The 18,114-nt window shown below is 48.9% G+C and overlaps 1 protein-coding gene across 1 annotated transcript in view; it reads right to left on the reverse strand.

Moving 5' to 3' along the window:
- Window positions 1-426: 426 nt before the first annotated feature.
- LOC149366670 (flap endonuclease GEN homolog 1-like) overlaps window positions 427-18,114 on the reverse strand; it is a 517,650-nt gene continuing 499,962 nt past the window's right edge. The window contains exons 10-11 of the mRNA XM_089571568.1: window positions 3,235-3,287; window positions 427-596 (exon numbers count right to left, since the gene is read on the reverse strand). Of these exons, the coding sequence (XP_089427694.1) occupies window positions 427-596; window positions 3,235-3,287 (223 nt within the window). The remainder of the gene's footprint in view (window positions 597-3,234; window positions 3,288-18,114) is intronic.

Below are 18,114 nucleotides of genomic sequence, written 5' to 3' on the forward strand. Positions count from 1 at the left end.
ATGGGTTAAGCACAAGGCAGACCCAAGAAGGGGTCTTAGGCCACACATACCGGTTTTTCGTCTCAGTGTGCGGTAATGAACTCGCAGCTGCTCTGAACACCACAATATCTAGAATGGGAAGGACTAGGGTTTTTTCACCTTAGAGAGTCTAATAATATTAGGGATGCAATCAATCATTACCTTCATGGCTGAATAAGAAGCAATGTGGCCAGAGGAGTCTTGGCAAAAGCTGTATTAATCTACAGAAACATGAGGTGTGGCTGTTAAAACTTAAAATATACTCAAACAAGTCACGCGCAGTACTGTGTGTCAAAGGGGTGCTTCAAAACTGGCCTGCCAGCTCGATTTTTTCATATTATGGAATGACACTTTGTCGACCAGGATGCAGTTTTTTTCAGTTATGGAAGTGGCGAAAAAGTGCCTTCACTACTTACCACCGGCGTTTGCAATTTTATTCGCAATTTTATTTATTGGCTGTTTCTTTCTCGCTCTCCTTGAACTGCTGCCATTGTGGAAACTCTTGACCAGCTCCGGATAGACAACCCCAAACATTTTCTGTGGCTCCATTGTGTCAGGGCGTGATGATGCAGGACGCACTGCAAGGTTAAAGGGGTAGAGACATAAAATTCCAAGGTTGTACAAAAGACTGCCATACGTTTCCTTTGTATGTGAGGACAATAAGAGCGAAGTATTAAATTTAAGGGAGGTCTAGAACATATTTTAATTTAATTTTAAAGTTTGTGAAAATGCTCACTCTTGAAGTCTGAGCCATCGCTAGTGCATCAATGTGATGTAGCATGGTGTCAAGCAGACGACATGCCTACAACGACGTCACGGCTTTCCGGACCCACGTGACAACGCATTGTCTGGTTTTTGACGTCATGTAAAAGCCTGGCAAAACCTGGCAACTACGAACCGAAACCGAAACTGCTGGGTACAAATAATACGATTATTAATTATATAATGCGAGTTCATGCTTCTAAGATGGTGTTCCATGCTCACTGAATCGCTACGCATTATTTACAACCCAGAGGTACAACACAAAATTGTGGTGTCTGTACCCCTTTAAGAAGCATTTATTTCCCGAAATGGCGTTAGTCGCTTGATCCGTTCCCTTTACCCGAACAGCGGCAGTGGGGAATGCGGGACAATTGGCGCCATCGACGTGGTGTCGATGAGATTCACGAGACAGATCCACCACTTGTCAATTAGTGCTCGGCTGTAGAAATCATGAGGGAAAGCCTGGCGACAGCTCTCTATAAAAACCGACATTTGGCCTTCATCGACCAAGGCCATCTGGTTTCTGGTTTGGGTACTTGACAGCGATGGTCTCTCCTACTATTCCCGCAAACAGTCCCCAGTAAAGCTTCGCTGTCACACATAATCATCGTCATCAACCTAACTACACAGACTGCAGGGGAAAGGCCTCTCCCAATATCTCTCCAATTAACCCTGTCCTTTGCCAGTTGCGGCCACTGTATCCCCGCAAACTTATCAATCTCATCCGTCTACCTAATTTTCTGTCCCTCCCTGCTACGCTTGCTTTCTCTTGGAATCCACTCCGTTACCGTTAAGGACCAGCAGTTATCTTGCCTTCGCATTACTTGCCCTGCCCAAGCCCATTTCTTACTCTTGATTTGATAATAATCTCATAAACCCCTGTTTGTTTCCTCACCCATTCCACCCGCTTCTGATATCTTAGCATTACACCTATCATTATTCTTTCCATAGCTCGCTGCATTTTCCTCAACTTAAGCTGAATCCTTTTCGCTAGCCTCCCCGTTTCTGTCCCATGGGGCGAGTGCCGGCAAGATACAGCTGCTGCGCACTTTTCACAGTCACATAATGCTGGTACAGTTCAGTGCTTCCACATGGCTGGGGTTGTTTTACACAACAGTTAAAGCTGCAGTGAAGAGGAATCTGAACTCGTCTTTTTGCCGCGGAAACTCAATCTACACGTTCCGAGCATTCTTAGAAACTCTGGTTTATTGCCCTGTGTGGCCGATTTCCCTAATTAAATCGAATTAACGTCCGGCTCCCGCTTTTTTTTTTTAATTCTCCCCCGTACGGTGGGCGGAGTCGACCAACGCGTGGAGTGCCTTTCACCCAGTCCCGTGGCAGCTTGCCGCTCTGCCATCGGCGGAGTAATACGTAGTAGTCTGTAGAAGCAAATAGTCCGCACGTATTTTTATTTCTGCGGGCTCATTTTGCGGCTATATTATCTGCGATTGAAACTATTTATTCACGGAAACCTAAAAAACAAAATAAAGCGAAAGCAAAGCCTCCACAAAGCTGGCTGAAAGGCACTCCACACGTTGGTCGACTCCGCCCATCGTACGGGGAGAATTCAAAAAATAAAGGCGGGAACCGGACGTTAATTCGATTTAATTAGGGAAATCGGCCACACAGGGCAATAAGTCGCAGTTTCTAAGAATGCTCGGAACGTGTAGATCGAGTTCCCGCGGCAAAAAGACGAGTTCAGAATCCTCTTCAGTGCACCATTAACTTTTTTTTTTAGTTTTTCGTTCCTCTATGCATGCATCGCAATACTGAACCAGTTATTCATTCTTATATTTCCCAAAGAAAATATTCAAAAAAAGAACGATCTGTATAAAGGCCTAACTTTCCATGACCCACGCGGGAATAGCCTTGTAAATGCACGCATCGTGGCTTCCACGATCAGCTCCGACAGCGAGCCACGGTGCGCTTGATCGTGGAGGCCGCTTCTGTTACTAATCCCCCCCACAACATATAAGCAGTATGCGGTCTTGCTACACGCAGACACAATCGCAACTGCCAGCAACTGACAGCACGCCGTCACGGTTTTTAAAGCTGGAACAGCTTGTTCATGCGGCTGTGTTGTGCACTTACCCTCGTAGACTTTCTGAGATCGAAACTTTTTTTTTATTTTAGCTACATAGCGCTGGCAGACGTTTTTTTGTGTTAGCCTGCTCGGAAAGGGTGCATGGCAAACGACCACGAACAGGAGCAGTACGTCCTTGTGCAGTTTGGGGCCGCGAAGCTCGCAAACTATCTCATCCCACACCTTCAACTATTCGTCGCAATACAGAAAACATAGACGAAAGATCTCATTATATTCACGGCTAGAAACACACTACTCGCACATGTACAAAATATCCATAATCATGACACATGTCAGTGACAAAATAAAAGGTGTGTTATAGCTTCTTGATTCTTTGCTAAGACTGAAGTGAGGAGGTGTTCATTGCTTACGTTTAGTGTCACGCCATTCGACTTCATAACAGTCTCCTATCTTCCGAATGATCCTGTTCATGTCATGAAAAAAAAGAAGACAATTAAGAATAGTACAACCAAATGCACCTGCTAAACAAGGGTTTGACGAGGTGCTCTTGCTGCCGCTCACAACCTGAAAAAAGTAAACTGCAAAACCTGCACCAAAATAAAAACCTTCAGTGGAACAGCGACCTTCGTTCCAGTACCAACGAGGCCCTTGTTATGTGTGTCAAAATGAGCCCCTCAGTTCCAAACCCTCGTCTGCTCAAAAGATTAACGAAGTCCTCGGTTCTGGCAGGCATGATGCCATAAGCAGCATGAGAGAGTGCTCGCACTAGTGGAGCTCTCGCCCTTCAATCACATTCTATGTAACGCTTATTGTAGGACATTCTACGTCCACCACTACAGTTGAAGATTGCACCCGTGAAGACTATCACGGTTCGGTTACATGCAGCATATGTAAAATGTTCGACAGCCACCACCGCCGCAAAGCACCGTATGCGACTTGCAGATGTCTTGGGTTCGGATCCCACTGCCTGCATTCTTCTGTTTTCCAAACAATTATTTTTCAAGCAAGCAAGAAAAAGGTGATTGTCGATTTGCACAATTAGACCAAATGCGCCTTAAGTACGCTAGCAGTTCAGTTTTCACTTCAGTCCTGCTGTTCAGATCCAGTGTTCACGGATGACAGTGTTCGGATAGCGATAATGGGTTGATTTCCATACATGTGGACTTAGTCATTCTCTACAAACATAGACCTCTGGAAGGTTATCTGGAATTCGTCATTAGCTACACTCATAGACCCCTGGGAGTTTTTCCACCTCTTCTGGCGCAGTGGTGCAGCAGTCAAACGATGCACCACTGCCCTTATATGGCAGGTGCTGCCATTGAAGGGACTTGGGTTGCAACTTGGGTTGCTCTTCCTGAGCAGCCTCTCAAGATTAATTGAGTCTGCCTGACATGATGGCGAGACTGCTAGGTGTGTGTGCACGCGCACGCACGCACGCACACACGCATGCACACACGCACGCATGCACGCGCACACACACACATACACACACACACACATATATAAAGGGTGTCCCAGCTAACTAGCCAGGGTTTAAAAACATGCCGCGGCATTCTAAGACGGCACGACTAAATGCATGTAGCTGGCTATTGTATGGAGCTACTCACGCTATTTTTGTATTGTGCTTAATTGCATAATTAGCCGACATTAAAGGGTTCCTCCAAGGGGTGTTTGAGGTTGCCTATAATATACCTGCATTATGTAGAGTACAGGCCACCGAGTTTTCATGCCACATACAGGACCATGAAAGTGAACCGATCATTTACAATAAAATTTTAAAAATTCGCGCTTCGACATCTTGCGGAGACCTGCGGTGGCGAGCTTTCGTCCGAATCCGCACGCAATGCGTACGCAGCGCTCGTTAAGTCAGCAGCGGACTGTTATCATTGGTTCGCCGCGACGTCTCTGACATCACGCAGCTACTATGGCCGCGGCCGGAAGCTCCGCCCCCTTCTTCCCCCCTCCCGCACGCATCAGCAGCCGGCAGAGGAGCGGCAATATTTCAGCGTGCAAAAAGTGACGAGAAGAGAGAGAAAGGCGCAAAGATGCGTAAATTAGAATTTTGACTACAGATAACTCAGCTTCCACAAAACGCACTAAAAACTCTTGCTGGACGATATTTGTGAAGCAGCGTCCTTTAACATCCTAGGCGTACCGCAACTTCATTCGGAGCCCCTTTCAGAGCCCCTTTAGTTAACAAAATTCACAAGCAATGAAGATAGGAGAAAAATTACACTGAGAAAGTTGCCAAACAGTCTGTAAAACATCCCAATGAACAGTTTCGGACTTTCCATCTATTACCTATAAGCCTTTTTTCGCTCACTTTAGATGCCTGCAAAATACAAAAAAAAATTTAGGAGGGCACTTTGTTGACCTAAAGTGCGGTGAGGCAAAAGCCTCTAGCACGGTGTTGCTGCTCGTCTCACTGGTGTGTGGTTAAGATGTTAAGCTTTGCCTCTAAGAGTGGAATGCAACAGTGTCTTGCAATGCTGCCAGGGAGTCCGCAGAACACCACTGCAGTTCAGCTCTATGCATTGCTGCTTGGTAAATTGGTTTTTGAGGAAAGGAAATGTATCTGTCTTGCATATCTTGGACACCTGAACCTCACCGTAAGCGAAGGGGGAAGATGGGAGTGAAAAGACGCCTTTGTTCATTCCAAACTATCCAGCTGGCATGGCGGAGTGGTTAGCGTGCTCCGGAGACCCTGGCTCGATTCCCCAACTCGACCATCTGGTATGGTCTGACTAGAAAGGTTAATTAGGCTAATTGCTTAACTATACTGAATTAGTCATTAATTGTCATGCAATTATCATTAAGTATCGATTAAGTAATGAATGGCATATGCCCATATAAGGCACGTAACCGAAACGCGGACACATCTGCCGACACGGCTGCTAACGACAGTATGAGGCATTAAAGGCTTTTGCCTTAATACCACATGGCGCACCCACTTGCATGCCGCGATTGCAGTGCTCTCAAACCTTGCGCCCAGAAACAAACAGCTTATATAGCCAGGTGTGCAGCCGCTTATAAGGTGACAGCGCTGCGACGCAGGTGCTGGCTATGCGATTTACACAAACGCAAGCGATAAGTGCTGTGCGCTATCAAGAACCGCCGCAAGAAAAGCATACTGCTGGCATAAATCACACAGCCAGCCAATGCGTCATTGTCCTGTCTGTTTCTAGGTGGCAGTAAACTGGGCTAAATGGTCCGTTCATTCCTAGACGGAACGTTTGAGAGCACTGCAATCATGGTGCGCAAGCGGGCATGTCACGTGGTATTTTTTTTTTTTTTGTAATTCGCGAGCATCTGAAGTGAGCGCAAAAAAAATGGAAAGTTAGAAACTGTTCATTCAGATGTTTTACGGGTCATTTTACAAATTTCTCATTGGAATTTTTCCTCTATCTTTATTGCTGGCAAAGTTAGTTAGTTAATCTGCACTAATTATGCAATTAAGCACAATACAAAAAATAGTACAACTCACTCCACACAATAGCCAGCACCATGCATTTGGTCGCATCGTCTTTAAGTGCCTTGGTATATTTTTAAACCCTGGCTAAATTAGCTGGGGTGTATATATAATCAAATATCATCATCATTGTCCTGACTACGCCCACTGCAGTGCAAAGGCCTCTGTCCTCAAAGCAACCCTGTCCTCAGTGAGCTGCAGCAATCCTATTCTCACAAACTTAATTCTTAACCTCATCCGCCCACCTAACTTTCTTCCGCCCCTCCTACTCTTGCCATCTCTTGGAATCCATTCCATTGCCCTTAAAGACCATAGGTTGCCTTGCCTTCGCATTACATGCCCTGCCCAAGCCCACTTCTTCCTCTTGATTTCAACTAGGATGTCTTGAACCCGCATTTGTTCTCTCACTCACTCCGCCCGCTTCCGATCTCTTAACGTTACACCTATCATTTTTCTTTCCACAGCTCGCTGCGTTGTCCTTAACTTAAGCTGAACCCTCTTTGTTAGCCTCCACGTTTCAGACAAACACACGACGGCTAAATGCGGGAATGGCTATAAGCGTTAGTGCACTAAAAGTGATTACTCCACTTATTTCACCTTGATCAACAATAGAAATCAACCAAAATAAAACATTGTCCTATGCTTTCCTTCCTCAATGACTGTTGGATTCCTTCATATCAGGCTTTTTTTACAAATGTTTTTTCACTCGTTTTCGAGCCTTCCAGCCACCAGGGCACTCTCATCAATCTGAGCGGTGCACACATTCGTCGCTGTCATCAGCCTAGCTCAGCCCACCACATGGCCAAAGGCTCTCCCAATTGTTAAGCACCTGCCATGGCCACCCACGATATGGCAGCAGGATGACAAAAAAATTGGCTGGGGCTTAGCTAAGGTTAAGCCTGGATATCTCGAAGCGAAAAGCTACGGTGATCCGCGATAAACACGCACTTGCAGCTAACGTCAAATGATGACGCATAACGCGCGGCAGCGTGCGCGTATTCTACGGGCAAGCGTGCCTTATGTACCCCTCTTTTCAAATGCGCACTGCGCACGGCTGCGGCGAAAGGTCAAACAGTGGCGAGGGCGAGAAACGGCGGCGCACATGCGCAGTCGCCTGCGTCGTGCGTGACGTCACTCGTGCTCCGACATACGCCGGCTCACGCGAAGCGTGGTGTTGACTAGCGTAGTGAAGCTTTTCGCTTCAAAACTCATCCAGCCAGCTGGCTGTGTCTCGACCGATCTCGATTCCATCTCCCCTCCTTCCGTATCCTCTCTGACACCCTTAAAAAAAACATCGGTTGTTAGTCTTGAGAAGTGCATGACTTGCCCACATGCCTCGAATCCTTTTATTTTGAACTTAAACTGCCTTAATATCACGTTATCTGTTTATTCCTGCTATTTTTTCTCTCTCTCTTAGGGTTCGCACCGATCGCTTTCCTCTCCGTCACTCACAGCACTTTTCTTAGCCTCATTTCCAGGCTATTTTTTCTCTCTCTCACTTTCCTGCCACACACGCAATTAGAGAGGTCACAACGCTTGTCTAGAACACCCAAGCTGCGGAGACTCTGGATGGTACTCGCGACGAGGATGCAAGAATTCTCACCAATGTGGCAGCACATGTTCACATACAGTTTGTCTCCGACCAGACGCTATCGGTAGATGTCGCCCGTGCAACTAGAAACATGCACCTTGGGCGAAGTAGAACTACTAACATAGCCAGTCGGTGCAAATGCACTGAAGGGAGCTGTAGTGTTTGTATCACGACTTGCTTTAAATGCCACCAAGTAGGGCATATTCAAAAAGTCTGCCGCTCCCAGCTTGAATCTGATTCGCACCCTTCGAAAGCGAGCGGGCAAGACGCACGAAAAGGAAACTACCGGAGGCAAAGCTTCGGCGTGTTCGAGACCGAGGAAGACATCGAGCCACTGTTGCAAACAACGCTCGAGAAACCACGTCAAGAGCCGATACGCTTTACGATGTGTATTCAGGGAATTCCGCTTGACATGGAGCTGGACACTGGAGCAGCAGTGTCAGTGATGCCGTACAGTTTATTTCGCTCACGCTTCCCACAGATGAAGTTACGCCCGGCATCGGTGTTGCTTCGTACGTACACAGGGGAGTGCGTGCGCCCAAAAGGAGTGGTAACAGTAAACGTGAAGCATCAGCACCAGTCTCTCCAGCTACCTCTGCACATTCTCTGCCAGGAGGGTCCTGCTCTCATAGGACGAGACTGGTTATATCAGCTCAGGCTCAATTGGAGTAGCGTTAATCACGTGGGTGCGCAAGACCACCGGGACTTGGAACAAGTCTTAAACAGACATCCGCAGTTGTTCAACGATGAACTCGGCGAAATTCAAGGTGAGCAAGCTCAACTTTCCCTGAAGCCAGAACAGCATCCAAAGTTTTGTAAAGCTAGAAGCATTCCGTTCGCACTGAAAGAAGCGGTGGAGAAAGAACTGGAAAAACTAGTTAGTCTGGGCGTGATCGAGCCCATTTCGAACAGTGCTTTCGCCTCACCAATTGTACCTGTGGTAAAAAAAGATGGCAGCGTACGCATCTGCGGAGATTATAAGGCCTCTTTGAACCCTTGCTTAAACATTGACCACTACCCCTTGCCCAAGATCGAAGAAATCTTGGCCACACTTTCGGGAGGGCAGGTGTTCTCGAAGATTGACCTGAGTAGAGCGTATCAGCAAGTGGTAATGGACAAGGTTTCGCGCGAGTACCTCACCCTCAACACGCACAAAGGACTGTATGCAGTAAATCGCTTAGCCTTCGGGGTGGCGTGTGCGCCTGCGATTTTTCAAAAGATAATGGACAACATGTTAAAAGGATTGAAAGGTGTGATATGCTACCTAGATGATATTCTCGTCACGGGCCGGAACGAAAAGGAGCACCTAGTGAACCTGGATGCGTTACTGAACCGGTTGCACGAAAGAGGAGTGCGGATTAAGGCAGAGAAGTGTGAATTTTTTAAACCAGAATTGCAGTTTCTGGGTCACGTGGTCAGTAAACAAGGAATTGCAGCATCACCAGAGAAGGTAAAGGCCGTATTAGAAGCCCCCGTCCCAGCCGATAAAAAACAGCTGAGAACGTTTACGGGCATGGTGACATACTACGGAAAATTTTTGCCAGAGTTATCAACAGTCATCTTCCCACTGAATCAGCTGCTGTGCAAGAATGCGCCGTGGGTCTGGAGTGAACAGTGCGACATAGCATTCAAAAAGATAAAAAGGCTGCTAATAAAAGCGCCGATGCTGGCACATTACGATCCGGAAGCTAAGCTTCAGGTAGTGTGCGATGCCTCATCTTATAGGCTGGGTGCAGTCTTATCGAAAGTGGAACAAGATGGTTCCAGGCGGCCGATCGTGTTTGCATCACGCACATTATCGCCGAGTGAACGGAACTACAGCCAGTTAGAGCGAGAAGCACTCGCCTTAGTCTTCGGAATTAAGAAGTTCCATTACTATATTTACGGTAGAGAGTTCAGCTTGGTAACTGATCACAAGCCTTTACAGACGATACTCGGTCCCAAAACAGGAATACCAAGCATTGCCGCGGCTCGTTTGCAGAGGTGGGCAATTACGCTGTCGGCCTACCGTTACGATATAGTATATCGTTCAGGGGAAAGCAACGTAGAGGCAGACTGTCTGTCGCGTCTACCGCTGCCCGGGAGTGGCGAGAAGGAAGAGGACGACGAAGTAACCGCCTGCTACGCACTTCGGTGGGAGACTTTCCCGATAACAAGCTCGGACATTGCGCGGGAAACATCACGTGACCATACCTTACGGCAGGTTCTTCACGCGGTAACGGGTCAATGGCCCGAGCGAGTGGCTGATGAGATGAAACCATTCGTTTCAAAAAGACTGGAGTTGTCGGTTAACCAAGGATGTTTATTTTGGGGAATGCGCATTGTGGTTCCCCCTTATTTACAGAAGACAACCCTGGACGAGCTGCACGAGGGGCATCCTGGAGTAGTGCGGATGAAGGAAGTTGCCCGGAGCTACGTCTGGTGGCCAGGAATTGACGCCGACTTGGAGAACACCGTGAAAACGTGTGCGGCCTGCCAGCAGCAACGAGCGATGCCTACCCAAGCTCCCCTTCATCCGTGGGCTTGGCCTACGAGGCCATGGGCCCGACTCCACTTGGATTTTGCTGGCCCGTTTCTTCAGCGCAACTTTTTGGTGGCGGTAGACGCGCATTCAAAGTGGCCGGAGGTTTTCCTGATGCCGTCGACCTCGGCAGAAGCTACCATCGGTAAGCTGCGTGACCTCTTCAGCCGTTTTGGTTTGCCCGAGGTCATCGTGTCAGACAACGGGCCGCAGTTTTGCAGCGAAGAATTTCAGTTATTCCTCAAGATGAACGGAATAAAACATGTACGGTCCGCGCCATATCACCCGTCAAGTAACGGTTTGGCTGAAAGATTTGTACGAACAGTTAAAGAAGCCCTGCGAAAGGACAACAGAGCCCGGGCCATTGAAGAACGACTAGCCAGTTTCCTTCTAGCGTACCGGAATACACCTCACGCAACCACCCAGCAATCTCCGGCTTCGCTTTTGATCGGGCGACCTCTCAGAACTCGACTCGATTTACTTAAGCCTAGTACTCGTTCAGTGGTCGAGCAAAAGCAATTTCGACAAACTGGCAGTCGAAGAGAACTTCAGAGAAGTTTTTGCGTTGGGGACAAAGTGTTTGTGAAGAACTCTAGAGTAGGTCCAAGATGGTTAGAGGCAACGGTGACGTCACGCTCGGGGCCAGTGTCTTATGTGCTACAGGTGACAACACCACGTGGGGTCATGGAGTGGAAGAGGCATCAAGACCACATACGCACAAGGCAGGCAGACCCGGAGGCAACGTCTGCAGACCACGGTTGTGGCGCCCATGGTGAGGACTCCTGGCAGCCGTGGCAACCATCTGGGTCATCGACGGGCACTGATGAACGGAGTGCCATGCAGCCGCCGAAACAAGCAGCGGGCACAGCTGAGGAAGATCCAGGGGCGTTTGCCGCAGGAGGGGGAGTATCGACGGAAGCCCTCGGTTCCGAAGACATCGATCACGACTCGGGGTCTTCTCCTGGCGACAGGGGCCACGAAGCCCCAACACGACATCGGTATCCGACAAGGGAAAGACGTCCGCCGGATCGGTACACATCAGTGCCGTGATTGTGTCAACCAATTTTTGGAACTAGAGTTTGAACCGTCCACTTGTTTCTGTTATTTCTGTATAAAAACTAACCGTTTGTCATAAATGTCAACCATGTGTAATGAGAGCATGAATCGTCTAGGGAAGGGGGAATGTAGTGTTTGTATCACGATAAGCAAACGGCCAACTCACGGCCACGTGCCGGTATTTGGGCACCGCCCCCTTGCCTGTCTGTATCTCGATATAAGCACATGCGTGTTGGTTTTCGCGGGCAGTCGTCGACCAGCGGGACGCGCGGTCTGACGGCCGGCTGACAATAAACCCGAGTTCTTGTTGTACCTCGGTTACAGTGTCGTTTCCCTTAGCAAGACACGACAGTTTCTGTTTGTTGGGAAGGTGTCAAAACACCCAGAATGAAAAGTGCATGCTTGATTATGTTAATTAAAAAATTACAGTGTATAATTGATCAATTAATTAATTGAAACAAGTAAGAAATAATTAAATCAGATAGCTCTAAGAACTCCCTGACCGAACTACCTTGTCGAGGGCAGCCCTGGATATGCGTACCATGCCATTCACGGACAGGTGAAGAAGATGCTTTGGATTGTGAGGGTTTTAACGCCCCAAAGCAGCTCAGGATATGAGATAGTGAAGGGCTCCGGAAATTTCGACCACCTGGGGTTCTTTAACGTGCACTGAAATGGCACAGTACACGGGCCTCTAGCATTAATGCAACCGCTACGGCCGGTATCGAACTCGCGGCTTTCGGGTCATCAGCCGAGCACCATAACCACTAAGCAACCGCGGCGGCCCCTGGAGAAGATCGTGACTGAGGGATGGAGGTTCTATGCCGTCATGTACGATCTGTGGACCGAGAGCTGCAGGCAGCTACAGCTACAGCTACAGGAACATCACGTTCACTTGTCACCATATTGACGGTATGTTTAGAATCTTGTTTTCGGAGTGCCGATAACAATAAGCGCGTGCCTCAGCCCAAGTATTAACTTGCGGCGCGTGCTTCCAAAGTACTTTTCAAAAGTTTTCATCTACCTTAAACTTAAGTGAGCTTTCAGACACCAAGGCAAAAAAAAAATCGTGCTTCGTTTTTGCTTCTATCTTGAAAATATGTTTATCATACCACGAAAGCATTAAATTATTTCAATAAAACTGGGCGAGTGTAGCGAACATTGAAATATGTTCAATTTCGTTGTTCCTCGCCAGGTATTTGCACGCAGTGACAGGACTCTGTGCGCGTGCTACCTAGGATGATTACGTAGAGCCAGATGCCCCACCCCGGCTTTCGTAGAGTACAGTGTTCCGTGCGCTTTTAGCTCTCGAGCCAAAACCGAGAGCCAACATCCGGGCACCGATCTGCAGTCATACGGGCACCGATTTCCAGTCATCCGGGCACTGATTTCCCGTCATCCGAGTGCAGAAACGTGATCATGCGGATACCGAACGAGATTTAACAAGACGAGTTCTCCCTCGTATACAGGATCGCCACGCAAACGCTAGAACAGCGGCTTCCACAAGGATGACGTCACGATCCCACACGCACGCATGTGCAAGAGCGCCCGACGCCGCGGCGGTCGAGGCGGCAGCAGTTTGAAGCGCGTTCGGGAGATTTGGAAAGAGATTTATGCCGCCTAGTGCAGGCCTTTGCGCTAAGCAGGATACTCTATGCCACCCCTTATCTCAAATTTTCGAAAGCAAAAAAGGACAAATTGGATAGCATGATACGGCAGGCCTATAAGGCTGCGTTAGGACTCCCACTAAATGCCTCAACCGAAAGGCTTATGAGGTTAGGAATACATAACACCTACAATGAACTGAAAGAAGCCCATTTAATGGCTCAAACAGCGCGATTAGCCAATTCCAGAACTGGCAGGAGTATTCTTAACAGGCTCGGAATTAACTTTCAACCTACGAATAACGATGCTAAAGTAGACTTACCCCGCGACTATAGGACGGCCCTACTAATCAAACCACTCCCCAAAAACATGCACCCCTTACACAATGAGGGTAGAAGACAAGCACGAGCCAAAGCCTTACATAAGAAGTACAGACAGTGCGCTGCAACACTTTATGTAGATGCGGCAGAATACAAAAATACCAATGCCTTTGCAATTGTGGTTGTGAACGAAAATGGTGACCACATCGTCTCGGCGACAATCAAAACGAAATCCTCTGAAACGGCAGAAGAGGCGGCTATAGCCCTCGCCCTAGCACATACCCAAGGGAGCATCATCCTCAGCGATTCCAAAATGGGTATCAATAATTTCGCTAAAGGGCGAATTACAAACACCTCCCTTAGAATCCTTAACGCAACCAAATTCTCACCAAATTATTCCGAATTGATATGGGTCCCAGCCCATTCGGGGAATCCGGGGAACGAGGCAGCCCACAATAAAGCCCGAGGTTTCGTCGACCGGGCAGTGGATGAGTCTGGCTCCCTGAATTTCACGAAGGACTCAATGATCACATATTATGATCTCACCAATCATTTTAAATTAGAGAGGAGAATTTTCCCCCCTCCAGACAAAAGACTTACTAAAGAACAAGAGGTTACGTGGCGTCGTCTACAGACGAGATCGATACGCACCCCATCACTCCTCGCGCACATTTATCCAGATCTTTACAACCCAAACTGCAAACACTGTGGCCAACGTGCTACCTACGATCACATCCTGTGGGTCTGCAAAATAGAGCCACCTCCGGGTGACCTAGTTACAGCTCCTTCTCTCGAGCGGTGGGAGACCGTGCTGGCTAGCTCTGACCCCAGAACGCACGTTTTGGCGGTGGAGTGGGCTGACAAAGTCGTCGAGGGCTATGTACTCTCGACCAAGGGCGTCCGCAGAATTTTTTGCAGGGGGGGCCCCATTGGTTGTTGGCGCCGGAGGGGGGGGGGGTATATTCGTAGCAAAAAGGCACTATTTGCGGAGTAAATTTATTTATTTATATATAAATAAAAAAATAAGTAAAATACGCACATGAAAGAAAAATTACAAACAGCAAATTAAAGCGCGGCTAGGAGAGATACATTAAAGTTTATCAACGAAAAAACAATTAAAATTAATAAAAAATACAAAAAGATACTATCACTTCGCGGAGAAGTGCTGTCTTGCTGCATACGGGTTCTCGACTCACCCGGATTGATGACCAGCACACAGCACAATATGTTCACAAACACGCAACTACAGTCACTCAGTCAGTCTTCCTTGAACAGCAACTGTAGGCGCCTCGGATTTTTCTGGGCGAATTGTGTAATTACACGGGTGATAAATTCATTTCTGTGCTTCACTACACGCTCTCGGTGCATACTCATCATACACATTGAATGGAAAAACGGTTGAACGCGTACGTTGAAAACAAAAGACAACTATATATACAACAAAAACTTCTTTACAAGATAAATGCATGCTCGCCGCTTCATACACCTCGCTCCATCTTGCTCGCGCATCCGCACAGTCGAGCAACCGCACACACACTGCTCGCCGCTCGTCGTTTTCTCGTCCGCTGTCTTGGTTGTTCTGACCTTCGTTGACAACCGGCCTCTAAAAACACCGAAGCACAAACACAGAGGCGCGCACACGTGCAAGGGCTTACTTGCCGCAATATCCCCGAATGCGCACTTTGGGGGGTGAAAGGAACGCCGCGCGACTTCCGAGGGGAAGGAACACTCGCCACTCCGGTCGGAAAACTTGTTGTTGTGTTTTTATGGGGTTCAGAGCCCCAAAACGCATCAGGCTATGAGGGACGGAGTAGTACAGAGTTCCGGATAATGTCGACCACCTGGGTCTGGGTCTCTTTACCGTGCACTGACACGCACAGTACATGGGCGCTGTTGTGATTTGAGACCCAGCCAGAGGTTACAGGCGAGCCAGGCAGGCGCCATCGGTCTGCGTTGACCAAAGGCGCTGGTTTTCGGAGAAGACGCAAGAAACGCTGGTGTGGGGGCGCCTCTGGAGACTGCGTCGCCGTGAACAAAAGCAGCTAATCCCCTTTGCCGAAGATTCTGAAAGCGGCGCTTCTACCGAACTGCGCTCTCCCGTGGATCGGAGGAGACAGCGAGCGGCGGCTGCGGCGCCAACCCACCGCCCGCTTGACCCTCAGCAGCCCGACAAAGCGGGGGTGGATACGGCTGATTTGTCCTTCCCTCCTGAAGAATTCATCGGTGGCCGGCGTACGAACGTATCCTGATTATAGCGAGCGACGAAGGCGAAAACAAGATGCTCTGTGCACTGTCTGCCTCCGTGCCGCTATCTCTCTAGAGATCAAAGAAACAGACACCGATCGTAAGAAGGCTCAAACACATGCTCGCCGGTGCCGCTGTATGTCTGCAACAGGTCGCCTTTTAGTAGAGCTAACGATGGCGTGGTTTGAAAACGGCGGAACGACGCCCGCCCGGACGCGGCATTTCGCAGATGTGACCCAAAGCGTGGAAGCGGTGCTGCTTTTACTCTTTTGGCTGAGCGCACCACCGCCCCTGGCGTGCGGACATCACTCACGGTTCGACTGAGTGATTTTCCAGGGGGGTGCAGCCGCCCCCCCTTGCCCCCCCCTCCGGACGCCCATGCTCTCGACCACTTAACGCGACCTCTTGCCAAGCTCTTCCCGGCGAATAAAATGTTTTACAATCAAATCCAGTCTGTCACTACGCTATACGGCGCATCAGCTCGTGGTGTTTCCCCCTTTGGCACACCGATGCATACACGCAATGTTTTTCCTACATCCTTGTCAGGCTTGTGTCACGGCCTGGCCGCGTGCGCTTCTGCATCGTTCTGCATATCAATGCCGTCTCCGTCACAGTTGCTTAAGAGTTTGGAAGCGTCAAGCGGCAAGCGATCGCTTAGCGAGTTATACGTCACAGCAGAGGAGTGCTTTTCCTGCTGACAACGCCATGATTATGCGGCCGCTCGAGACTGTGACAAGGCTGAGGCGATCGCTTCGGCGCGACATGAAAAAGTTGGCAGTAGCTGCCAGGATATACGTAGCGTCAGCAGTGACGTCACGTAGCTCTGCGCCAATGGCAGCGGCGAGCGCGCGCGGCGCGCCAGCTGTGCGCAGTGACGTCACTCGCTCCTCGCGCATGCGCAGTACGGTCGACGGAGGGAGCACGCTAAACGGCAAGAGTGTGGCTATATTGTAGCTCACGCTACAAAACCTGCGACAGACGCTGAGCGCGCTGCCTCGCTGGAAGGAAAAAAGCGGTTGAATGCGGCGGCACGATGTGCTATGCCCGCAACCATGTCATGCTTACATCTACTCTCGATGACGGGAGAGGGAGTAATTTTTTTCTTGATAGGACACGCGGCAAGCGCGGATTGTAAATATTGGAGCGAAAGCTCCACTATCTGAGCTGCAACTTTCAAGGTCAGGATGGTTTCACTTTGACCTTGAGCCAGGCGTCACACGCCTGACGCCATACCACGTGACTGGCCACGGTTGGAGCCGAGCTCCGCCTGCGCTGCGCCGCTCGCCTCGCCGCCGGGTGGCGCGCGCATCTTACTTGCCTAGAGTTCAACTTGCCGTCACATGACCACGTGATTCGCCACGCCGCGCTCTCTTCAGTCGGGTTGGGAGTTGTAGCGAGCCGTTGTAGACTATACATTTTCTCGAGAAGGCTTTCATTCTGTTCCTGAACGACTCCGCGCACTTCCATGTTCAGTCTGCGGTTGTATAGTGCTCTAATTCATTCATTTGAATCCTTGTTTGCCTGATTGCAGGGGATCTTCGAGTTTCGGCGTTTTCCACTCTTTTCTTTAAGGCAGCCATGTCATTCTTTTGTTTCTCAGGATTGTCTAGCACAGTGTCATACTTGTAGGAAACAAACTTAATTGAGCTTTCAATTCCGTCAACTTCGCAACAAGTTCACTGGGTGCATCGACCTTTGCAACGAGAGGAAGAAGCAAAGAAAATTTGTCGTTCGCAGTTCCTTTAACTGGCGTTCAATGTTTGCATTCTCTGCTGCCGGAGGAGCAGCACCACTTTTTCTTATTGCTGAATCACAAGTTGTGCACTTCCAGGTTGTCTTAAAAGAGTCACCTTTGCCGCGAAAACTAGGCGCAGGCGCACCAGAACAGGTGGTAACCCAGGTAGCACCGACGTTAGAATAAGGTTATAAAAATGTTATGTAAGTTGCAGTAATGTTACATGTTGCATTGTAACTTATTTACATTAGCATTAAAAATTAACATATAATGGTAATGCTGAGCCGAGTACCCGGGTTCAAACCCAGCCGCACGGCGGCCGCGTTTCGATGGAGGCGAAATGCAAAAAGCCGCCCCTGAGCTCTCGATTTCAGAGCACGTTAAAGATCCTCAGGTGGTCGAAATTATTCCTGACCGCTCCAAAACGGCACCTCTCTCTCTCTCTCTTTTTTTTTGGTGCCGCGGTGGATCACTGGTTGTGGTGCTCGGCCGCTGACCCGAAAGATGCAAGATTCGATCCCGGCCACGGCGGTCGAACTTCGATGGCGACACGTATGAAGCGAGAAACCTAGAATGAGGAGATGGGCCCCCACCTTATGTAACTTCGTTACATAAGGTGGGGGCCCATCTCCTCATTCTATAGTTTCTCGCTTCATACGTGTCGCTCGATGTTCCATTACCCGCAGTTATATACTAAGCAAATTAGAATAAATGGACCCCTTCTCGTGCTGTCCGATGTGAGGCCCTGG

This window comes from Amblyomma mixtum, chromosome 1, assembly GCF_055824585.1.
Source record: "Amblyomma mixtum isolate Tamu chromosome 1, ASM5582458v1, whole genome shotgun sequence".
In the NCBI taxonomy this organism is placed as follows: domain Eukaryota; kingdom Metazoa; phylum Arthropoda; class Arachnida; order Ixodida; family Ixodidae; genus Amblyomma; species Amblyomma mixtum.